Here is a 25048-nt window from a genome sequence, read left to right as displayed (position 1 = left end):
GTATAAAAATAGTATAAAAAGGGTGCACTTTCTCTTCATTACACCTTTCACGCAGACGGTGTAAAAAAATATGTAATTGCGAGACTATTAAATGCACCATTGATTTCTTATTCCTCCCTCTTTATCGTGTTAGCCAAAGTTTGTTATGATCGTGTCAAATTTATACATATAAATGACATTTGCGCTATTTAACATTTAATAGCGTTCATTGGCAGCGCTCAAGGTTCAAGGATCATAGAAATGAGTCCTTCAGCACCCCACACAACCTTCACTGCAGCGTCGGTATGGCAAATATGCGCATCGAACCGCGCTCATCAGCGCAAGGCATCGTTCACACAGCCGCGTCCTCCCCGTGTCGTCACTGGAAAGAGTGTGCCGATAGTATTTTGATCCAGCCGATGTCGGTCAAGTAAGGGATGGGTCGCGCCGATGCCATCCTGACATATACCGTAGCCGTTGCCGTTTTTCGTTGAGTTTTTGGAGTGTCGTTTCTGAATCGGCATTTTAAAACTATAGGAGCGCCAACAAAGACAAGGACCAAAAGGAAGGCAAACAGGACAAGTCCTCGTCCTGTTCGCCTTCCTTTTTGTCCTTGTCTTTGTTAGCGCTTCTAATTTTATAAGTCATAAACCAACTCGTCCGCTTCGCCACTTTAGTTTTGAATCGGCTATGTTGGCCAGGTATTCGGGTTTCCTGACCAACTCAAAACCAAACTTGAAAAAAAAAAAAGCAAATTAGAATTTGTTTAATTTTAGCCCGAGAAGGACAAACAAAGCAACAGAGGGAACGTACTGCATTGTCTATCTTCCTTCGACTTCGCCTTTTCTTTACCTCCCAATCATATTTCGTGTCTTTGTGTGCCTTTGAGCGAGAGCGAACACCACTTAAAGCAAATCAGAAGGGCGGAGAGCAGCACGTGACCGCTCTCCGTGGGACAAATACGCTTCGACGATATTCTGCCATGTGACTCGCTCTGGCGCACTGACATCTTCACTAAGGCCATAATCTTCGCCGTTTGCCGAGTTGTGATTCATGCGTATTTTTGGGCGAGTTGGTTCTGAAACTTTGATACTATAATATTGCCTCAAGACAGGGACGAGAGCAAGAGCGAGACAACAAAATGTGCTATCTTTAATGTGACCAAAAGGTCTTCTTACCGATAAAAATCGCAGAGCGTGACAGAGACGCTTTTCGGTTTCTTTAGTTTGAAAAGCATCAGACCAGACGACCCCCTGCCCGATATAAAAGAGTGGCGCATGACGCGATTTTCGTTTGGAACAACTGCCAGTCCATTCCTACTTGGGGCGACAATTCGTCATCACTTGGAGAACGGGAGCGATTCGAACAAAGACATTGCGGCAATTTTGCTTGGCTCATTTTACGTGGTGGACCTACTAATTTGAGCAGCAAGCCTCGAAGAAGTCCGAAGACTCACTGACAGAACACAGACATTGCTCAGGGAGGCTGGCATGGAACTACGCAAATAGAATACCGATTCCAAGCAACTGCAGAGCCTCTTCAATTAAAGAGAGGGGTACGACCATAATTCATCTGACATCCCGTCAATCAGGCCCCCTGAAGTCACAAAGGTACTGGTATGGGATAGCAACACAGATTCCTGCAAGTTCTCTGGTAACCATCTCTTGAAGATTCTTTCAAAAAACATGCCTACAGAACGCTTTGTCCTCAAGGCATCTGCCAGAATCTTCGATCCCCTAGGGTTCCTAGCACCGTATGTCATACGCGTAAAGTTTTCTTCCAACGTATCAGGCTACATGGTTTGCGATGGGATGAAGAACTACCAGAAGCGCTACGGCAAGATTGGACATCGTGGTACGCGTAGTTGAATGACTTAACACGAATCATGGCTCCAACACACAGAATGTGGATGGTGAGAGCAAGATGGAGCTTCAAGTCTTCAAAGACGCCAGCCCTCAGGCTCATGGTGCCTGTGCCTATCTTCGCGCCGTGGGCAGAACTGAAAATGTCAGCGTCATTCTGATGTTTTTTAAATCTAGAGTTTCCCCGCTTAAGACGCTGACCCTTCCACGGCTAGAACTGATAGGAGATTTCTTGGGAGCGCGTATGGTCACATATCTGTGTCCCGTTTTGTTTGGTGTCGCAGTTACACTATGGTATTGGTCAGATTCTATGATAGCACTTGGTTGGATTAAAAGATCAGCAACTGCGTAGAAACCTTTCGTCGACGACTGAGTGACAGAATTACAAGTACTAAGCGATCCTTCTTATTGGCACCACTGCCCGGGCGGCGCGAACCCAGCTGACGCCATTACTATACAGAAGACGGTAAGTCATCTAAGTGCGAATCAGTTATGGTGGTCTGGGCCCGAGTGGCTTTCCCGAGAAGAACGAAACTGGCCAATTGGCAGAACCTTAGAAAATGGGAGCCTCAATGGCATTGACGGGAAGATACGACAGCAGGTCGAAATACAGCTGACCACTGTGAGTGCAGCAACCGAAATCTTGACAGAGGAAAATTTCAGCAGCTGTACCAAGATGTTGCGGGTCACAGCTTGGATCAAAAGATTTGTTCAAGCTTGTCGTCGAAAGAACACGTCAGCTGAACTGCCCCTAACGGCAGACGAAATTACAGATGCAGAAGCTCTCTGGATCAAGAATGCTCAACGAGAATGCTTCGGCAGAGAGATCCAGGAGCTGGTTCAAAGCGGAAGTATCTCAAAATGATCGAGAATAACGGACTTGCAGCCCTTTCTTGACGACACAGGAACCTTCCATATTCGAGGAACGCTTCGCCAAACTACAGCCTCAGAGGAGGTGAGACATCCCACTCTTCTGTTCATAGATGACCCTTTAATCAAATTGCTTGCCGTGGATGCTCACCTCAGAGTATTACATGGAGGCTTGCAGACCACCCTGAGAGAAATTCGTGAGTTACAGAATTACAAGTACCAAGCGATCCTTCTTGTTGGCACCACTGCCCGGGCGGCGCGAACCCAGCTGACGCCATTACTATACAGGCTAGGTGGCGCAAGCTGCCGCCCGTTACAATGGGTATAGCCATTACCATCCATCCATCCATCCAAGATTTTGGCTCTTAATTTCGCGGCGAGCCATGAAGAAGCTTCGCGGAATGTAGCACCTCTCGGCGGTTCCAAGGAAAACCGGCCACGGCGCCTGTAGCAGCGCTACAAAATACGATATAGCTTCGCCAATACTGGAAACTCCTCCGAAAACCTATGGGAGCGTCGGCGAACAGGCAGTCGCGCCTCTAGCGGGCTCGGAGTCTACGGAAGCAGACGACACAATGGAAAAATACAGGCCCCGCGACGTCCTCGAGCTTCGCGTTCCCCGTTTCGTCACCCCAACAGCAGAAATGTTTTATTACGGTCAGTCAGCTCGAAAATCGGAATCCACTGATCGCAACTGCAACGACAAACAAATAACAAGGCGCGCATAAACAAATATGGAGCAGTTTATTTAGAGGTATCAAATGCCACTCAGGGGGATCACACGCGTTTGAAGCGCATCTGGGAAGCGGGAAAAAAAAGGCGTTTAGCTACTCGAACTACGTCGTACTAGGTGACGGTTGAACCGTTACAAACTGTGTTGTCGCAATTTCTTACCTGAGTAGGGGATTATTAAAACGTGCGCAAACAACATGTTAAAATTACCAGAGTAAGCGCACCAGCCCCTGCAGATTTACAAAAACAAAAAAGTAACTTGAAAAATGACCGCGCAAATACTCTCCGAACTTTGCAGAAAAGATGGGGTCCCCATCCCAGACGAAAAAAAAAAATGCGGAACAGTCCTGAACAACGGCGAATGAAACAAAGAGGTTAGCAGACGACACGAAATTACCAATCACCCAGCAAAGACCTCCTTCAACGACGACGATCGCAGGGGTCGTCGGTAGAAGCATTGAAAATTAGCAGGTGGTACTCGCCTTTGATGTTGAGTCCACAACAAACAATGCAAGAGCAACACGACGAAACTACTAAAAAAAGAGCTTCACTTTTTTTTTATTCTGCAAGTTACACGTTTTTTATTTGCTTTCGCGGCGTTGGTAGGAACTAAGAAACAACCGCACCTCCACGTGGTGAATGATGTTGATCGGGGCGAAGCTCTGGTGGCGCTTGTCTGCGTAGGCGCTGAGCCGCAGCATGCCAAGCCTTTCGTTCGTTTTCATCCATGTCATGCTGCGGTCAAATGCTCAAATGCGTATATAACCACGTTCCATACCACACATTCTCCTCCTGACATGGATGAAAACGAACGAAAGGCTGGGCATGCTGCGGCTCACCGTCTACGCAGACAAGCACCACCAGAGCTTCGCCCCGATCAACATCATTCACCACATGGAAATACGGTTTTTTTTCTTTGCCCTACATGAGCACGGGAGCACGTGCTCTCGTGCTCTTGAGCATGTGAGCTCACGAGCAGGAGTACGTGCACCCGTCGGTGGACGGATATACGGACATGGCTAGCCCCTAAAGGCCGGTTCACACACTTGCGTTTGAGTGCGTTTGACTGCGTTGCGTAGAGAACCGAAAGCGAGTCACCGACACATCTGTGCTTCGTATGAAGCGTGGAATCCAATTCAAGGAATCATCTTGGCACGCGATATAAGCAGCAGGAATGTTCTGGTTTCTCGCTGCCGCAACGCAGTCAAACGCAGTCAAACGCAACTGTCTGAACCAGGCTTAAGGAGCTTGGCCCCTAAAACAAAACAGAGGAAAGGAATAAAACTTGACGGTGACAGCTCTTCCATCTTGACGGTGATAAGCTTCCACCCTATCTAGAAAGGAATAACGAAGTCCAGCTCACACTGCCCGGTAAAATAGTCGCACGCTGCAATGTGCTTCGTGCTAGCAGTGTGTGAGCTTTTTTTTTGCTTTCGTATTTCTTTTCCCAGTGACTTTGGCACCCAGACAACACACCGTATCCCAGGGATGTCCCAAAAACCTCCCGACTTCGCAAACTCCAACTTTCATATCCCTAGGACCTCCGTGGGACATCCGTTAGTGAATGATCCCGAAAACATTCCCACTGGGATGTCCCTCGGAAATCGGTCACCGGATGAACTGGGGATGTTAAAAAGTCAAAAAATTTTAGCACTAATTTTTTTTTTTTTTTTTTTTTTTTTTTTAAGTTAGGGTTTACGCAGGTTTTTCTGTGTTGACGTCCGAAATTTAAAATATTATGGTAAAGGTGGACAGCGAGCGGTCTGTCGGATAACGGTACAACGCCCCAAGTATATGCACGTGCGACCCCGCGTTCGACGGTCCGACACGGAGGGTGCCTTCGTGTTGGACACGGGGACAAGCACTATGAAGAACTTTTTTTCTTGTTCCGTAATGGGGCCAGTTTCGTTTTTCTCACATAAAATGATAAGTTCGGCTTGACATCTCTTGAATACAATGCACAAGCACATACACTTGGAGTTTCCTCTAAAAATTAGCTTAGTTTCAGTTTCGGTACTGCAAATGTTTAAAAAAACGAAAACGTTAGACATTAGTATTAGTCCGTTCCTTAAACTATGCACTACTGTAAAAAAGTGTGGAGGGAGGTAGCGAAAATTAATTAACGTGTACATACTAAGTTTTATTATTACTGAACCAAGCATGTATAACTACTGTACAACCGAAGTCAGTTGGAGTCTGGCCACATTGGTCATGCTCCAACAGCTTTCGCGCCAAAAAACGGAAACCGGTCCTCGCCGATTGTTCTGGTCTTTGAATGAAAAAACCAAACACGGACGCGAATTTGACAGACAGTTGAGCAGAGCTTGGAATACCGTTGGTACCCCTGGCGCGTTGCTGCACCCATGGAAAGCATGGAAAATCAACGAGCTACTCCAGGTAACGTTTTGCATTTACACGTGCCACTTAGTGCGGGAAGCGTGTTCTTGCCACTTGTGTGTGCACGCAAAGGCCGTGGTGTGTAACCTGCTTACCGATGGACCAACCTCCAAAAACCACGTTTTATAGGCGACCGCGTAAAAGGGCCTTTGAAGATCTGCATGCTCTAACGGCCGATGAAGTTTTCCAAGTGGGCCAGCTTGGCGACGGCTCGATCCCGGTTGAAGAACAGCATGGCCGAAGAGAGCGGAGCCATCTGCTTTCAACATTCAACTCCGACCTCGAGAGCTTGGAGCCAGATGAAGCCCAACGTGCTGACCTCCGGCCTCAGCAAATTTCAGAGAGCTCAGGCTCCGAGCTCTCGAGCTCGGAGCCAGATGAATTCGACCGAGTTGACTTCCAGCCTGGGGACAATCCGGAGAGCTCAGGCACAGAGTTTGAGAGCTCGGAGGCAAATGATTTCGACCGAGCTGACCTACAGCCTCAGAACATTCCGGAGAGCTCGATTCGATATGAAGAGAAGAGAAATTGCGAGGATGCGGACGTTCATGAATCGATTGTAGGAAAGCTCCGGAGCTGGGCTCTTGACACGGCTACGCATCACCGCGCACTCACTGAGCTTCTGAAGATTTTGCAAACTCATTCCTGTTTTGCATCAATCCCCGGCAGTGCTAGATCACTGCTTAAAACCCCCAGAAAGGCATGTGTAGGGAAGATGGGAGCCGGCAAATACTGCCATTTCGGTGTGAAGGAAGGACTTCACGATACTTTGAAACGAGCACGTTTTGTGCCAGACGTCATCAAGATCAATGTAAACATTGACGGTCTTCCGCTCACAAAATGCACCCGTGATCAGTTCTGGCCTGTGCTATGCCATGTGAAAATTGCGGGAAATGTGACCCCTTTCCCATTGGTGTTTACTATGGCAAATCAAAAGCCGTTTGTGCGGAGGAATTTCTGCGGCCTGCTGTGTCCGACATCATTGAAGCACTGAGCGACGGATTAATCTTCAAGGGCAGGCATTTGCGAATCGAGCTTTCTGCGCTCATCTGTGATGTTCCCGCAAAGTCCTATGTCCTCGGCATCAAGGGCCACTATGGTTACTTCAGTTGTACAAAATGCCAAACAGAAGGTGACTTTCTCAATGGTCGCATGTGCTTTCCGCAGCTTGATGCCACGTTGAGAACGGATGGGAGTTTCCGAAGCCATGCACAAGAGGAACATCATCTCCAAAGAACTGAACTGGAAAAGCTTCCTATTGATCTAGTGAAGAACGTTCCATTGGACTATATGCCCCTTGTCTGTTTAGGTGTGGTTTCTAAGCTCCTGAGATTATGGCTCAAGGGTGACAGCAGGTGTCGGTTAGGCACGGCTGCACGAGATGCTATATCTTTAGCCAACCTTGAGATTGAACGGTACATCTGTTCTGATTTTGGTCGAAAGCCCAGAAGTCTGCTCGATTTAGACCGCTGGAAGGTGGTAGAATTTCGGCTGCTTGTGTTATACACAGGGCCCATTGTTCTTTACTCGAGAGTTCCAGAGCCTTTCTTCTTCAACTTCATGACTCTGCACGCTGCCATCACAATTCTCAGCAGCCCAAAACTTTGCCTTGAGTATGTGGACTATTCTGAACAACTGCTTGTACATTTTGTCGAGACCTACATTTCATTGTATGGAAAGGATAAGGTGTCGCATAACGTGCACAACCTTATCCACATTGCGAATGATGCACGCACTCATGGACCCTTGGATGGGTGGAGTGCATTCCCTTTTGAGAACTTTATGGGGACATTGAAAGTCTTTCAAAGGAAACCCGAGAGACCCTTGGAGCAACTCTACAACAGAATCACTGAACGCAGAAGTATGTTTGTGAAGACAAAGTTCAAGGATAAAAATCACTTTTTCCATGAACATGTCAATGGCCCACTGTCTGTTGGATGTAAAGGCCCTCAATACAAGGCTGTTCAAATCCCTCACAAATTTACGTTGAGGACTCGCATCAATGACAACACCTGTATGCTCAACGAGGGTGACATCATCATGATCCAGAACTTCACTTTTTGCTCCACGTCTGGCCAGGCACTGGTGATCGGCAAGCGGTTCGAGAGCTCAAGTGACTTGTATACCCACCCCTGTCCGTCGTCAATGCTTGGTGTTGTGCTGGCGTGTAACCCTTCCGTCACCAAATCGTGGCCACTTTCAGATGTTGCCCAGAAATGTGTCCGAATGCCTTACAAGGGGAAATTTGCTGTCTTTCCTTTACTTCATTTGCAGTAATGTCACCTCTTTCAACTTTGGTTGTATATTGATCTGCAATCTTCATTTGTTGACAGAATTTTTCTTTTTTATTTATCTAGATGACAAAAAGTTTGGAGTTGTCAAATTCGTTGGTGACAATACCGTCGCCGTTATTCATTTAAACTGGGTGGATGGGGCTGACTGCTTTTGGCCGACTGCAACACACAAGAATCTTGGTGCTCTCACCTTGGAAGGTGCCCAGCCACAGCCAGATTGGAAGAAATCCCGTTTTGCTTCCTTAGGATGGTATGGTAAGTGGAAAAAACTGCTCGAGATATTCTAGCAACTGAATGCTTGGTGGAGACATAGCAATCCCTTCTTTTTTACAGACACTTACCAGAAAGCCAGAAGCAAGTTGCCGACGGCCGAGTTGACATCGGACCTTTGTAGCGACGTGGAGATGGGTCGTGGGAGAAGGAAAAAAGCCAAGAGGATTTTGTATAGTGAAACTGAATCTGAGGGTGAAGAGACCTACCAGCCACCCAAACCGCCAACTCCACCATGCTTTAAACCAACAACGAAAAGTGAGTGGTTTACTCTGTAAGCAGCAAACTGAGCGCACCTCTACGGAAGGTGTTTGCTTTTTGACATTTCACATGTCTGAGTTCTTCAAGTTCTTGTTTCAAATATAACTCGGCATGTTTATTTCTCCAGGCGTCCGCTGCAGACGTAAAGTGCCCCAGGTTCGAGAAAAGACTTAGAAGCCCTCCGGCAAGCGAGCACATGGTAGTAAATGTTAATTGCTCTTGGTGCTTTGTTTCAATGCCTTAGCAGAATTGCTTCACTGTTCCTTGGTTGATGCTGTATTCTTAGCATGTGATTTCAGCGACAATGGATTCATCATGTCTTTTTAGGCAGCCACCGCCTTTTTAAAGGCTGATCCATTACCTCGGTACCAATCAGCAACCAAGGATTCATTGAAGTTGAACCCAGTAGGCAGGCGAACTAGTAAAGGATAGACGTAGTAACCCTTGAGTGGGGACAAAAAGGATGGACGCAACACGGAGCTTTGTGTTTGTGGTCATCTTTTTTGTCCTCACGCTCCAGAGTTCCGATGTCTAAGAATTCATGTGGAGAGGCTAGACATGGTACGAAATATTCATGACTCCTACGGCTAATGCGTGGTCTCTCTTTCAGGCAGTCGGCGTAAATATCATGAGAAATTGTCGCGTCAGCACCATTCACCAACAAGTTATTTCTCTCAAGAGCAGACACACGGTAATAAACATCTACCACTTTTGGAGCTTTTCTGTGGTGGGGTTGTCTTGTATTATGTTTAAAGTAAGGTGAATGCATGGTTTATTTTTCAGGCAGTCATTGTGAATCTCATGGAGAGCTGTCATCTCGGCACCGTTCACCAACCAGTCATTTCTCTCAAGAGTGGACACATGGTAACAAGCATTTATCACTTTTCGAGCTTTTTCTCAACACCACTCCAGGATAGCTTTCCTGTGGTAAGGTTGTCTTTCTTGTATCATGTTTAAAGTATGGTGAATGTTTGGTTTCTTTTTCAGTCAGCCGCCATGAATCTCGTGGAGAGCTGTCACCTCAGCACCGTTCAGCACCCAGTTATTCCTCTGAACAGTGGACACATGGTAATAGATATTTATTACTTTTGGAGCTTTCTCTCAACACTCCCAGATACCTTCTCTGTGGTGGAGTTGTCTTTCTACTATGTTTAATTTATTGCAAATGCATGATTTCTCTTTCAGGCAGTCGCTGTGAGCCTCGTGGAGAGCTGTCACCTCGACACCGTTCAGCAACCAACTATTCCTCTCAAGAGTGGACACATGGTAATAGACATTTATTATTTTTGGAGATTTTTCTCAACACCACTCCAGGATAACTTTTCCATCGTGAGGTTGTCTTTCTTGTATTATCTTTAAAGTACGGAAAATGCATAATTTCTCTTTCAGGCTGTCGCCGCGAGCCTTGTGGAGAGCTGTCAACTCGGCGCCGTTCAGCAACCAGTGATTCCTCTAAAGAGCGGACACATGGTAACAAACATTTATCACTTTTGGATCTTTTTCTCAATACTTTTCCAGGATAGCTTTGCCTTTTTTGAGGTGATATTGCCTTAATTGTATATACCGTAATGTACCGAGCAAGCGCCCTCTCAAAATTTGGAGATAATCGCGAAAAGAGGGGGGATTCTCGTTAGGTGATCAATTTCACCTATATTTGTACTGCGCATAATCTTTGAGATGCTACAATACTTGGAGGTGGGCGCTTAGTGTGGAATGGGCGAACACCCAGTATTTTACGGTACTTTCTAATATGGTGCACACAAGATTTTTCCATCAGATACTCGCCGTGCATTCCATAAAGAAACGTCGCTTCGCAGTCAAGCGAGCAAGTCACCTGCTTGGTGGGAACATGGTGAAAAAAGTTTGTTTTTTGTTTGCTTGATTTGTTTATGGAAGACAGGAACCTAACTTGTGCTTTAATGAGGGAACTTGTTTACAAACCAGCATAGTCCGTGCTTCGTTTGGCTGATTTCACTGCTTTGGAAGTTATTATCTCGAGTGCCTTTTGATATCTGCCCTATTGTGGTAATTCAGTGCTAGAAGAGCTCTGTTACATACCTCTTTTCTCCCGGGAACCATTCCATCTATAGACAGCGGAGGGTTACTAACTGTCTTCATGGACACATAAGTTATTAGTCTTAGTCTATTTGCAATATTTGGGACTAAGTTTGAACCTGTTTACTGTGGATGTGCATTGTTATACAGATCGGGCTTGAACCGCAGTTTGCGCTCAATTTCTTTGCCAGGAGGCCGTTCCATGTCCCCTTTGACTCCGAGACATGAGCAAGCAAGCCAAGAACACGGTAATAAATCCAAATTTTTGTGGCATATCCCATTTTCAAAAAAACAATCCCTTTTGCTATTTGAGCACACACTATAAATCTTTCTCTTACTATTATGTTACATTGTTCAGATGGTGCTTCAAATCCTATTTAAGGATACTTTTGCTGTTTCACAGGTGATCACATTTTGAAAGACGGACAGCCTTACACTCATGGCCCGAGTACATCAACATCCAGCCAGCAATTGAGTGGTGATGACATTCAATTGTTTTCTTAAGACTAGATACCTCTTGCTCTAACATATGTTCGTCTGCTGGGATCGCCTTACGTACAACTTTGTGTGCACTCGTTCTAGGCTTTATGATGCAGGTACTGAAGTCGCTACACATCATGAGACAAACCCAACAACACCAATCTGAGCAGCTGATGATGATCACCGACATGTTACACCATGTGGATGGGCCACCTGCTGAACCTCTAAGCTTTACACAGTTCGAGACCCTACAGGAATTCCTTGCCTTTGAGAAAGAGTTGACTGCATGCGAACAAAAAAGGGTCCAACTGGTTAGCTCACGTTTGAGATGATGCACTCTTTTTTATAAGGAGGATAAATCCATACTACTTTTTGTACGGCCTCTGAGGCCTTCACACACCCTCCTGCAGTAGAGGCGACCCATTCCCCACGTCCAGCAAGTTCACATTTACTATCTTTGGTATTTTATTTCAGAAGCAGCAGATGCAAGTAATTGGGGGTGATGATGCGAAAGATAAAACTGCCCGAATTCTTCGCAAAATGCTGTGCCACGAAGTGGGGGCCGCCTTCACATGGTATGGGACCAAGACAAAGGGAAAGTTCTCCAGTCTAGAGTTCTGCAAGGTGATGTGTGGTATGTACCCATGCAGTGTAATGATATCATTCATGATTTTTACTTTGTGTGTGTGGAACGTTTATGAGAAACTCATTTACAACTGGTTAATTTCATTTCCTGTTGGCTCTAACTAATAAAATCATGCTATAAGACATGGTGCTGCAGCTAAGTAACACATCTGCTTCTCTTAGATTTTAACCCTAAAATATTTTACAGCTTGCATTACAGCGAGCAAGCCGAAGGAGGTGGCTGTTGGTACCCTGAAGGAAGTTGAAGCCACTACAATGTCATGGCTGCGCCATGCCCAGGAGAGGCTTCAAAAGCATTGCAATAAGTAAGCCTATTCATTTGTGTTCAGCTGAGGTTGCAATGTTAAGGTTCATGAAATTACATGTTGCATGTCCAACTCTGAAATATATGGCCACGGTTCGGAACATATTAAGGAATGGAGCATACCACTCTCAAATGAACTGCATTTGCTTTGGTTGAGGTGTCTACCTGAAAAGCTACAAACATGGTCGCACTAGAATAATTAATAATTTAAGCAGACATTCAACAAGGCAGTTTCAACAGGGAATTCAGCTTATCAGCTTGTTCTTCTATCTTCTAGGGATGTGGAAGAACCCGGGGAGGGTCTGTGAAAGCAAGATGGCCGGAAAGCTACGGATAGTCTGTAAGAGCCGGGAAATGGTGTGTGCAAATAAAATAGATGTTACCTTTTCTTACAGATTGGAGTTGCCTTTTTGTTAATGAGAACCTCATCTGGAGTCTTGCAAAAGGGCCGTCTTTACATGCAGTGTGTTTTACATTCTAGTAAACAGCAGGAGGCACTCATTTTGTTAAATGAATACTTGATAATCAGTATATCATGCATGTAATGATGCTGTTTTTCAGGGGTCTTTGGCTACATCCTCAGTAAGAACTGCATTTACAGCTGTGAGGCTGCAAGAGACCCCAGTTGTCATGCCTTGTAAAACTCCTAACACTCACCATAGTGAGATTTACTTTCCTTCAAAACAGCACATGCCATGTCTCCCTTACACCAGAATGTAGAATGCACATCGCCTGTGTTGGCGGCTCGGTACACTGGCTCCAGTGGTTTCGAGTAATTTCAAATGGCATCCGCAAACCAGAATGAGCTGTCCTGTGCAAGTCGCATTGCCATCCAATGTGGGATAATACCTCCCAAAGTAGTCCTACTCGCATCCCGTGAGAGTGCGAAGGGATGTCCACGGGACCTCCGTGGGAACCTCCCATGCCATTGTTTCCAGTGCCATTTGGGACGTCTACGGGAAGTTTAAGGGGGGAATCTGGGATATCCCTGGGATGTCGCTGCCATCCCGGTGGGACTTCCGTAGGACGTCCCTGGGATACATTTGTGTTGTCTGGGCAGGTTGTTTGTTTACTCGCTTGGCGCAGCAGTTTAAACGTACATTTCAGTACATGTTGACTTACATGTCCAGGCAATCCTTGCACACCGTGCCTTCGTTTTAAGTGTCGATCAGCGGCCTCAAGTGCGTTTTCAGCTGAACTCATGTTTGCTGAAAAATTCGTCTGTTGAGGCGTCAGTGGCGATCTTGAAGCCAGACTTAGATAGCTCTTCCAGTTTAATTCGAAGCGGAAGGATTTTCCACCACATCACAAAAACTTGTTTTTGCAGTGGTAATGCCCGTGTCCCACTAGAGCAACAGACAGAAACAAACGACAGCGACAAGCCTCAAACCAGAGTCTTTCGCGATTTGAGAGGCTTTGTAGAGTAAAGGAGGCTATGCTTAAACACGAGCATCATGAACGCGAGGGTATCTTTGGCAGGCTTGCAATCGCTCGTGCTTACTTCACGCGTACCGAACGACTAAACGCCTGCCAAAGGTACCATCGCGAGCATGCTGCATGGGTTTGAGACTTGCCGCTGTCTTTTGTTTCTGTCAGTCGCTCTAGTGGGTTCGGGCATAAGCAGCCCATGGCATGCCTTCCATCTCTAAGTATGTGCCGGTGTACGCCCGAAGGTGGCCGGTTGATCAACGAACGATGACCCATAGCAGACTTGACCGCGTACTCAAATAAAATCCGAATAGGAATGTATAACGAGCTTAGACGTTTCAATATGTTTATTAAGTATCAAAAAGTACATATGAAGATTTCGGTTCAGAAACTTGATTGAAGGCGAACATAGGAGGTTATCACAAACAGTGAAAAAAAAAATCAATAACGACAAAGTTGCAAACTGCCCTCTAGATGTCCGGGCATAGCTTAACAGTCGAACCGGTGGTAGTAAGCGACGAAACGAAGGAAAAAAATGTAAAAACTAAGCAAAAAAAGGCAAAGCAAAATACGCGATGGTTCGAACGTCAAGTAAACACAAGAAATAAAAAAGCAAACAAAAAACATAACCGCAGGAGGAAGAAAGACCGCGGCGGTGTAGCGTCGCTTCACATATAAAAATAAAGTAGACTTCGAAAAATGGAAGGAGGTGCACGACCGTCCAACGGATGTTTTTTTTTTTTTTTTTTTTTTTTGTATCTCCGCTTTTGTTGGTTTTAGTAATAGCGTCAAGATTTCCATGTGCACAATCGACTTCTTCCAGAGCGTACTGACATCGGAGCAACGTACGTGGTTCGAAATTGCCTTTTGCTTCTTCATCCGGAGATGATCGGAATTAGCCAGTTCCCCTATTCGACGAAACGATTTTAAGCAATACATTCATGAGATATCGGAATTGCAAGAACAAAACGAATTGATCAGTATGAACAGTAAAATCGAAACGTAGCTATGTTCTAATTTTTTTTTTTTTTACATTGCCCTTTTTCAAGAAACAGGGCGAAGGTACATTCGTGTTTTACGTGGCCTAAGTAAGTTCTGGCACAGTGTTTTCTTCAGGAGAACCCGAAAATTGCATCCTACAAGCTGTAACATCTTTCCCACGCGAAGAAAAAGTCCTTCACTCATGAGATGGCACCTATTTGTTTAACATTGAAAGCAGCGAATACCCACGAAAACTTTTTTTTCATTGGTCACCTCGCAGTGAGACAGGCAAAACCAATGCGTCCTGGAGAATTCTTCTGCTAGCGGAGACTCCGACCTCGCTAGGGGCGCTGCGATCACTTTTCGCCCGTGATCCGCGGGAGTTGCCAGTATTGGCTTACATGGTATTTGGCGCTACCACGGGACAGAGTGGAAGGGATTCAACCCTCATAAGTCGTAGGAATCGACTTCGCAGGCCACTGTTGGTCAACTCGTCCGGGCAGTGCGTCGAGGCCTACATTGCCTTATGCACTTGCGCGACTACTCGGGCACAACACCTCGAACTGGTGTCCACCGCGGCCACGGCTTCATTTCTCTTGGCCCTGCGACGCTTAGTGTCGTGAAGACGTCTTCCAAGCACCATTTATAGGGAGTATTCACTGGCGGCCATAAATGTGTGCGCGAATGCTGAGCGCGTGCTAAAGGCGAGCATCCACAGTTCTTTTGCAACGTGCATTCCGCACCATCAAGAGTGCCGGTCTTAGCAGCCTATTGATGTGAACTCGTTCTGAGCATGCGCGCTAAACAGCACCCACAAATATGGCGTCCAATGAATAGCGGCGAGATGTTTTGGTGGCGCCCTCCTATGGTTCCCCCTTGTGACGTCATTACCTTGCGAACAACATGTTCGATGGTGTTTGTAAATAGCATGGTGGAAGCCTGAAATCATTGCGCTCTCAAAGCAACACTGCCAACACCGTCGAAATTAAAGTTCTTTCAATCCTCTTATTTCCGTCGATGGTATACCCTTTCCGACGTCATAGTCAGCTTTTGGGCCAATCGTGGAAGGCCGACCACAGCGACGCTTTCGGTCGCGCACGGGGCTAATAGAGAGAACGCGCTGACATTCAAGAGAACAGAGAAGAACATGATAGCCTTTTGAGAGGCTATTCACAGTGCGGAATCCCAAGGCTTCTGCAGTGCTTACCGAATCACATGGAAGTTCATGGTAGAACAGGCAGCCTGGTGGGGAGGCAGGTGGGAAAGAATGGTGCGGTCAGTGAAAACGTACCTCCGGAAAATTCTTGGATAGTGAAGCTTATCTTTTGAAGGACAATCGACGATACAAATTGACATCGAGGCAGCACTCAATTCTCGAGCCCTCACCTACCTTCATCCCGAGAATAGCGAACCAGCGGTCTTAACTCCCGCTCGCCTGCTCATCGGAAAGCAATTAATAACTCTTCCAGAGGCGAAGCCAACAAACTTGTCATCGATAATTCACTGACACGTCGATGGAAATATATGCAGAGGCTCATGAACAACTTCTGGGTACGTAAGAAAAAAGAGTACCTACTAGAGGTTCGTTCAGAGCAGTTTGCACAACCTCTCAGCAACCGTGCAACGAATGTTGATGATGTAGTGCTGTTCCACGACCGTATCACTCCAACTCATGTTTGAACGTGCCGATGGGGTGTTTCGAGCTGGAAATGGAAGTGTCAGGGCGTATCCTGTTAAGCTGCAGTCGGGTTTTTGTAATTCGACGGCTAGTGTAGGCTGCTCTAACTTTTGGTAACTTGTTAAATCTTATTCCCAATTTCCTCACTTTGTGAGCTAGAGGAGGATGTTGAAAATCTAACAGTGAACGCCACTGGTGTAAGACATTTAGTCTGGAGCGAAAAGAAGACCAGGGGGATGGTGAATCAGACGCGCGAGCAAACGAGCAGTCGGATAAGCCTTTCAAGATAATCCGGTTGTGTTGGGATCTTTTCTCGAACTCGATGTCATCAACGAATACCTAGCAAAAGATCACCTCAATGCGCAAGAGTACCCCTCTAGGATTCCTCAAGTAATATTTTCAAGCACAAGTCAATAGGCCCCTTGGGATCACGCCAATTTATGGATGACTTTCATGATAAACATTTTGTGATAGGCATTTAAAAGTCATCTCGCTTCAACATTCCAGGAAAAGCAGTAAAGTTCTGACAGCACTTGATAGAGTTCTTAACGAGCAGTACTTTCTATTTGAATTTTGCAAAAACATGAACTCAGTAAATTGTGAGCGTCACACTGCGGCATCCCATGACACCATGCTGCCATACTACACTAATGCCACGTGGCATTGGGACATCATGCAATGCAATAAACACCAACATAAGTAAGCAAGATCCCTGAAGGGTTCCCATATAAAGTAATCACTTTAGGATATTCTCACACCAACAAAACAAGTTCCAGTACATGACCACAGCTCTGTATTTGTAGAAGCCTGTCGTATGTGTCATAGCACACTGTGTATTGAAACACGCTGCTGCTGGCGCCAAAGAGGGCTAGATACAAGTTGCCGCACTAAACTTCCCTACAAAGAGAACCAGAAAATAAACTATACAATCACATGGAAACTGTTGATACCATCAAAACGTTGCATGGATACCAATGGTGGCATGAAAGAACGCAATTTGGGCACATGTTCAAATAGTTGTTCTAGGACAGAAATCGCCGTTTGGTAGAGGTTCAGTTTGTAGCCCACGCATACCGGAGAGCGGCCGGGGGCGAGCAGACGCCGCGGCAGTCAGCTATACTCGAGTTGAAGCAGCTGAAAGAAGGTGAGAGAACAGAGAAGATCACTGTCACTGGCAGAATTACCAAGATTTAAAAAAAGCACCAATGGTCTATGCACACCTGACACGCAGTTCTTGTTACCAATAAATTAGATTCTCCTCACTTAAAAAGCACTCAGTATGTGGTCCATGCATACCGGAGGACGTACGGGGCTGACGGCCAGGGCTACGCGGCGTTCCAGGGCTACGTCCTGGGACGCCGCGGCAGCCAGCTGTTCTTTAGCTGAAGCAGCTGATGAAAGGGTAGAAAACAGAGTAGAATATTATCACTGGAGGAACTGCCAATATTAAAAAAAAAAATGGTCTATGCACACCTGGCACGCAGTTCATTACCTGGTTAGATTATATTCACCTCACCTCTCATAATATAGCACTCGGTTTGCGGCCCATGCATACTAGAGGAAGAGTGGGGCTGTTGGTCAGGGTTGGAAGCGTTCGGGGACCCCACGGCAGCCAACTTTTTTTCTATTTGAAGCAGCGGAAGAAAGGGGAGAGAACAGAGAAGAACACTAAAACTGAATGAACTATGAAGATTTAAAAAAAAAAAAAACACCAATGGTCCATGCACACCTGGTACGCAGTTTATGATACCATTAGGATTAAATTTCCTTCACTCCTTATATAGCACTTAGTTTGCGACCTATGCACACTTGAGGGCGTGCGGGTGCCGTCTGCGAGGGCTATAGCGTTCGGGGACGCTGCATCATCCAGCCGTCCCCCAGCCGCACCACCCAGCGTAACTGCAGGGGATAGAGAGAGAGAGAGCAGAGAACAAAAGTACTAAGAAAATATGCGTAGAATTTTGTTCCAAATATCGTGGGCTGACTATTTATTTATATATTTATTCAGATACCTAAAGCGCCTTTTGGCATTACAGTAGAAGGGAAGTTGCGAATGCAAAACACAAATAGTTATACAAAGGTTCAAAGAGCAATATACACGGGCCATAGATATTTTAGCATCATAAAAAAGTGCCGGCTACATAAAAATGCAGTCTATTAAAAAATGAACGAAACACTAGGAGGTTTGTGTGTAATAAAACATATCGTGAGGAACAATGTTGACTACCGAGGTTTGCAAACCGTTCCAGTCCCGTATTGTTTTAGGAAATATGAGTCCTTAAAGACGTCAGTTCTACACGGATTTCTTTAACCTTATAAACATGATCCTTTCGTTGCGATATGTAATCTGCTGGGTGAAGGTAGGTATTTCTTTCTATCCATGTCCTACAATAATATATACTAAAGCATTTCAATCGAAGGCTCTTCCTTCTAAAGCTTAGCTCCTAGTACTAGTACTAGATCCTAGTGCTAGTACTGGTGTGGCGTAACACCATACAGGTGCTGATCGAGTTACAGATACGTTCTGTGAATTCCTACCTGATTTAGCAGAGATGCTGCTCCACCGCTCCACCACTTTGTGCTCAGTGTCATCTCATTCCACGCTGAGAGTAGCATTGCAGGGAGGCGTCTGGTGAAAATATTAGTATATCAAGTGACTACTCGTTATTTCATTTTAGATTAGCAAAACTACAAACAATACTTAGTCGCACGCGAATATATCATGCGCAAACGTAATTTATACCCGTGAAACCTCTGAATCAACGATGATTCGCAAACACGGGAATGCTTTATAAAGAGAATCCTCACTTACTACTTTGAGTCACTTTTTAAGTGTTCGCCGAGGTCCTCCACTTTGCGCTTTTTGGATGGCAGAATCGGAAGAACTCCTTGGTTCAACCAATCATGCTTGGTCGGCAAATGCACTTTTCAGTGCACAGGGACGTATTCCTCATTCCGACAAATCTCGCTGCACAAGCGATTACTTTTCCAGGGAACCCACGTTGGGAAGGACTGGCGAGCGAGACTACTCCACAAGTTACAGAGCTTCTCGTCCTTCGGAAACGTGTGTGTCGACGTCTCACAAAGATCGACACTGTTGTCACAAAACTCTTGCGGAAAATATCTTGGCATCCCGTCGTAAAGTCGCCGAAAAACTTCTCAGAAAAATAATGCGTGGGAAAAGATTCCACGACCAAGACACGCTGAACAATCGCGGAAAGACGGGACAGACGACGAGCCGTGCGTGCGCGTTTGGGCGCCGTCCCAGTTTACTCGCGTCTACGCGTCCCCGCGTCCCCTTTGCGCGAGAGCTGAGACCACGGTGGCCAACTTCGTTTTGGCTTTTTTCACCAAGACGCTGGTATTGCGTTCAGGCCTATGCAATCTATACCAGTGAGCGTACTTCCCGTTGTGGCGCTGCTCTTAATGACACGTTGTCGTCACGACATTTCATTGAAGCTTCGTAACCAACGACCAGGTGGTTTTGAGTCATCGTTTAATTCGCTTCAAACTATGTTTTCTTGCGTTTTCTAAGAAAATGTTGATGTTTCTGAGGTTCTACAGCTACCTGCGTCGTCTTAAAGCAAATAAATAAGCTCCAGAATTTGGTTTACGTACCCCTTTTAAGGATGGTTCCTATACCTGCGTGAGTCTGACCGAGTGCGATTGCAACGGCTTGCGACGTATGGCTTGCTATACGGAGAGCAAGTGCTCTGCTTCTAGCGGAAGAGTTGCGGTGACGTCAGAAAGAAGCCAAGCTCCGATTGGCCCTGATTGAAAGATAGTCAGTAGACCTCAAAGCAAGCTGCCCTGAGGTATACCCACTACCTTTCATTTTGAACCAATCAGAGCTCGGCGTTCTGACGTCACCACAACCCTTGCAAAAGAAGCAGACGAACTTGCGGTCCGCATAGCAACAGCTGCGTCGGCTCCAACAGAACGGGGAAAAAATCGGTTCTGTTGAGCCGACGCAGCTGTTGCCATAGCAACCCTCCGTCGCAGCTGCACTCGCTCGGAGACTCGACGCAACTGTGTGAAACGCCCTTTATCGTTATCGCTCCGCGATCCACACAGTACATACGCATGCAGAGTCAAAACTGAGGCCTTAGATTAGCGTATGGCGACAACGTTCATGCGCTGCGCGGAGCACGCAACGCCAACGGAAATGCACAGGGCATGCGCTGCTCCTACACACCGTACCAAGACTCTCTATTATCTTACTCGCTGCTCACCTTTCCGTGAATTGCAGTGATTGGCTTTACGGATGTTGTGTACGGGAATGTGAGTGTGCGATTTCGGTTCTTGGAAGGGTTGCCTATGTGGTCACCGAAAACGTAAGAAGGAACGCGGGGCGCGGCGAGTCTCGGTCATCCTATTATCACAACGTAGCCAACGAGATCGCTGCATCAGCCGATCACAATGCCGAGGAACCAATCGGCGGCGCCCTCTTAGGGTTTTCGTTCCTGACGTCACAATCACGATTTGCCGCACCGTGATCGGCGGGACTTGCCTCGTCGTGAGCCGGCGATCGGGCTGCACTCTGAAAAAAGTCTGTGCGTCTACTTTCACGCACAACTCTCGGAGAGCCAATCAGCGCAACTTACGAAGGCAGCACAACGAATGACGATGCCGAAACATATGTTTAGACCAAAAAACGCAGACTGAGTTGTGACATTAAGCAATGCAAGCGTGACGTTTTGCATTGCTTAATGTCACAACTCAGACTGCGTTTTTTGGTCTAAACATATGTTTCGGCATCGTCATTCGTTGTGCTGCCTCCGTAAGTTGCGCTGATTGGCTCTCCGAGTGTTGTGCGTGAAAGTAGACGCACATACTTTTTTTAGAGTGTGGTATTATCAGTATACAAGAAGCTATAAGTTTGGCCAATCGCGGGAGTAGCTACAAAAGTTCATAAAAACCACCCCCTCGCCCCTTATTAACTCCAAAACTTGAGAGATGTATGAATTAAATTTTGATTTTTGGCACGGGGATTTTGTGAGTCAAGCCTCGACGTTCCGGTAACGTGCAAATGGGATATTTGATTTCGTTTCGTCTATATGAGACAGCTTTTCCTTACAGCGCACAGCAGTCATCCTCATCGACTTGATAATGAATAAACTTGGAATAATATCTCAACAAGAGCCACACAATATATATATAGATATATATATATATATATATATATATATCGAAGGAAAAGAAGACACGGATGAAATCATGTTTAGTCAACACGCCCGAAATGACAAGGTTATTGAGCATAATTATTTTTGCCACCTCGCCGAGCCTGACCAACACTTTGTACACTATGAAAGCTAACGTTCTGAAGGCACTTTAGACTGCCCGCGAAAATCGCTACATCGACTCTCACACTGCAATTTACTTTGGAGGTGGAAGCAGGTGGTGAACGTTTACAGTTAAACACCAATGCATAAACTTCAGACAATATTAATTACTGGAGAAGGAGAAGAAAGGGGAAAAAATACAAACAAAAATTACCAAACACAACTAGGTGACTGGTGCGCGACCGAAAACAAACCGCCTGATACAGTTATTGAACCAGGGAAGTCTTTATTTCCAGTAGAGCGGTCTACTAACTAAGCTCACCAGGAGTTAGACGTCAGTAGAGCCAACAGGTTTTATCAGCTGCCACCCGTCTAACACCAACAAGGGTGAACGACCTGCGTTGTAAGCTTATGATTTTATTTCAGTTAATGCTCCACTGGAAATGAAGAGGTCCCTGGTTTGATATCAAGACCAGGCTAATTTTTTCGGTCGCACACCAGTCACCTAGCTGTGTTTGGAGATTTGTGTTGGTCCTTTCTACGCTCTGCTACCCTTCTCCGGCGATTATTATTGTCACTCTTGTCCAGCTCGCTTGCACTTTTGCATTAATTGCCTTATAATTATAAACTTCCCTTGTTCTCTTCAAAATTTACGCTGCCACTTCGCTGACAATGCACGTGTAGTGAGAAGCATTGCCGACACATGCCGTACGCCGCGTCGAGGGCGTGTCTGCCGATTCAGGTTATATTAGTAAACAATCTCCCCCTCTCCAAAAAAAAACTGAATTAGTGCGCGCTTTTTCGACGCGGCGTAAGCCATTTGTTAGCAGCACTTCTCATCACGCGTGTATCGTCTGTGAAGTGGGGGCGTAGATTTTTAAGAACAGGTCTTCTTGTTTTTCGTCTTTTGAAGGAGGTGAGTTTATTCCTTGATTTTTTCACTGTAAACTTCCAGCACCTGATTGCACATCTGTAGTAAATTACAGCGCGAGACATCAAGAAAGCGATTTTTGCGGGCTTTCTTAAGTGCGTTTAAGACGTTAGTTTACATGTTGTAGATAACGAGAGCGTAGTGTTGACTTTCGGCATCACTTTAAAAAGGCGAACCCGGTGGCAGATTGGATACGACTGATCCGACAACGTTCGGCTCATAGTCCTGAAGTCCGAATTTCGTCAAGGTGAAAACGAGAGCGATACAATGTTCTCGACTGCTGACGGGACGTGGCGCTGCAAAGCGTGCGCGTAATCGACCAATGAAAGGTTTTTGGCCCATTGGCGAGGTCACAACTGCGTACCATTTTGGTGGGAGCGTCGCACCAACTTACAAATTGCGAGAGTCCCTCAGTTTCACATGGGCTAGTCCTTTGTGCTCCTTCAGCTATCGGCCGATGGAAGCGTGTGTACGGCAGCAGAACAACTTGAGATTTGTAAACGAAGCGCGAGTTGTCAATGGCTGCGAACGTTAAAGAGCAGACGGTCATAATTTAAACCCGCTGCCAATCTCACCTCGCCGCGGCGCTCTTGTTTGTAGCAGACGATAAACCTTTTTTAGGTTTGTTAGCAAACGACAAACCGTAATTCCTCGTTTTTGTTTCCGGCTGCAAATGGCACCCCGTAGCAGGCAAACCGCGTTCTTTGCTCGCGTTAGCAGACGAGCCGCCTACAAAGGATATCTTCCCCGCTCCGCGAGAGGCGAATGAGATCTCGCTCAGGCGGGGACCAAAATCTTGCCGATATCGGACCTCTGTTCAGTCAGTGAGAACGCAAGCTCCAGTCAAACGATGACTCGGTATTCGTTGCCTAATTTTCGATTCTCATTTACTTCCGCTGGGGACGTTAAAAAATTAGCTTGCACTACTTGTCTTTAGAAGGTGTTGATTGAATCAACTTATGCATTACGGAGCAGATGTGAGCTCTCCCCGGGTAAAAACTATCCAAGGGAAATTCTTCTTTTTAAGCAAACTTTGCCTCTGCGGACTACGTGGAGCGCAAGTTCGTCTGCTCCTTTGGCAGGACTTGTGGTGATGTCGAAATGCCGAGCTCTGATTGACTCTGATTGAAGGGTAGTCGGTAGAGCTTAAGGCAGGTTTCTCTGAGGTCTCCTCACTATCCTTTAATCAAAGCCAGTCTGAGCACGGAGATTTGACGTCACCATAGCCCCTGCTAAAGAAGCAGATGAACTTGCGCTCCGCATACACCAAGTCAACTCTGTGACGTTGAGGCAGTGCGGTGGCGCTGCTGTCGGCAATGGGAATGTGGACACACTTCGCGGAAATCTGATTTCTGCGCACGCGCAGTGACCTCACCTGGCGTGGACAAACGCTGACTTGTTTGTAAACGCTGTCTTGGTCTACAGACCGGCTGAGTCCGAAATAGAAAATATTAAACCCGTACAAAAACAAAAACGCCCGAGTGCGGCATATTACACAAAGAACAAGCACGCGCAAAACAAGAAAGCCAGATGAAGACGTATTCCACGCATTAACGTTAATTGAACTCTTTGAGGGTCGTGCGCAAAGAGGTACGTAATTTTTTCGGCGTTTCCTTTGTGTATATTTGTTTACCTTTCTTTTTTTGTGAATCTTGATCGGACATGTAAGGCAGGTCAACGCGAAGAGGAATAACAATATCCATAAAACTCTTCTGTAATAACGTGCATGCTAGCAAACATCGAGCAGCAAAAACCCACATAAAAAATGGCTTCAAAAGAAGAAAAGTGCTGAAAAGGGAAACCTAAGCACGAACGGCCGAACACAGGCCCATCATAGAAAAAGTTGGAACGACCGTCACAAAAAAAAAAAGGCAGACACAGGTAACTGGAGGTGTGTAAACGACCAGCGATTCAAACACACTTGCCCCAAACGCTATCAAAACAAGAACGGTCAACATCAAGGGAAATTGACGCACGTATAGAAAAGCAGAAGAGTGGACACACATAATTTATAAAGTGTTTTCAGGAACCGTGACAGGATTGTTTGCGCGGAAACCGTATTCCGGGTTAATGCCTTGCCAAAAATACTTCCACGGGCGTAAATCATCACGGTCCAAAGGGTAGTTACCTCGAGCAAACACACCCTGGGATTTTTCCTAAGGGCTTCCCGCGAGCCTACCTACAAGCTCCAAAGACAAGAAAGAAAGCAGAGTTCAAAACGCCTTACATGTCTACGACACGGTGAATGACAAGATTGCCGGAAGGATATATCCCAAGCAGTAGCGGAGACTATTCAATTCAATGTTTATTTTCGCGCGCTTACCAACAGCTCAAAGGCCTATGCAGGCAGCGGCGTTTCGAAAATAATTGCAACTGCCGATCAACAAGACGTACTACATACGCGCAGTACAAAATAACCTTAGGTATCATTCCATTAATTGTTTAGCCCTAGAAGTTCACGCGTTAAAAGAAAGCAAACGTACACGTACATGCAATTTTAATAAAACAAAAATTCCTTTCGGGTCCTTCTGTAATAAATCAAAGCTCGTGCTTCGTCGGTTAAATACATCTGTTTTCTGGGAACTTAAAGAGCCATCAG

The 25048-nt window shown here is 46.0% G+C and overlaps 2 protein-coding genes across 4 annotated transcripts; both read left to right on the top strand.

The window, feature by feature from the left end:
* Positions 1-5726: 5726 nt before the first annotated feature.
* On the top strand, positions 5727-8839 carry LOC120842867. Its single transcript, XM_040214054.2, has 4 exons — positions 5727-5840; positions 8198-8389; positions 8468-8662; positions 8793-8839. Exons 1-4 carry the CDS (start codon positions 5807-5809, stop codon positions 8837-8839), a joined length of 468 nt encoding a protein of 155 aa, XP_040069988.1. The 5' UTR covers positions 5727-5806.
* A 609-nt stretch (positions 8840-9448) lies between these two features.
* Positions 9449-12154, top strand: LOC115332509. Of its 3 annotated transcripts, XM_042287695.1 has the most exons (8): positions 9449-9529; positions 9653-9733; positions 10055-10135; positions 10912-10968; positions 11124-11198; positions 11303-11511; positions 11675-11834; positions 12033-12154. In XM_042287695.1, exons 4-8 carry the CDS (start codon positions 10923-10925, stop codon positions 12152-12154), a joined length of 612 nt encoding a protein of 203 aa, XP_042143629.1. In that variant the 5' UTR covers positions 9449-9529; positions 9653-9733; positions 10055-10135; positions 10912-10922. The 3 variants fall into 3 exon arrangements, with proteins under 3 accessions (XP_042143629.1, XP_040069970.1, XP_040069969.1); XM_040214036.2 differs by lacking the exon at positions 9653-9733 and having other exon boundaries at positions 9518-9529; XM_040214035.1 differs by lacking the exons at positions 9449-9529; positions 9653-9733 and adding an exon at positions 9866-9931.
* Positions 12155-25048: the final 12894 nt, after the last annotated feature.

The sequence above is a fragment of the Ixodes scapularis genome, unplaced genomic scaffold (genome assembly GCF_016920785.2).
Source record: "Ixodes scapularis isolate PalLabHiFi unplaced genomic scaffold, ASM1692078v2 ptg000178l_1__unscaffolded, whole genome shotgun sequence".
Classification (NCBI taxonomy): Eukaryota; Metazoa; Arthropoda; class Arachnida; order Ixodida; family Ixodidae; genus Ixodes; species Ixodes scapularis.
The sequence above is the reverse complement of the archived record's forward strand: the minus strand, read 5'-3'. Positions and strand labels throughout refer to the sequence as shown.

Coding starts and splice junctions, on each gene's coding strand:
- LOC120842867 (XM_040214054.2), top strand. CDS start 5,807: ATGGAAAGCATGGAAAATCAACGAGCTACTCCAG. Junction 5,841..8,197: donor AAATCAACGAGCTACTCCAG/GTAACGTTTTGC, acceptor TTATTTATCTAG/ATGACAAAAAGTTTGGAGTT. Junction 8,663..8,792: donor CTTTAAACCAACAACGAAAA/GTGAGTGGTTTA, acceptor TTATTTCTCCAG/GCGTCCGCTGCAGACGTAAA.
- LOC115332509 (XM_042287695.1), top strand. CDS start 10,923: ATGTCCCCTTTGACTCCGAGACATGAGCAAGCAAGCCAAGAACACG. Junction 11,512..11,674: donor AACAAAAAAGGGTCCAACTG/GTTAGCTCACGT, acceptor ATTTTATTTCAG/AAGCAGCAGATGCAAGTAAT. Junction 11,835..12,032: donor GTTCTGCAAGGTGATGTGTG/GTATGTACCCAT, acceptor AATATTTTACAG/CTTGCATTACAGCGAGCAAG.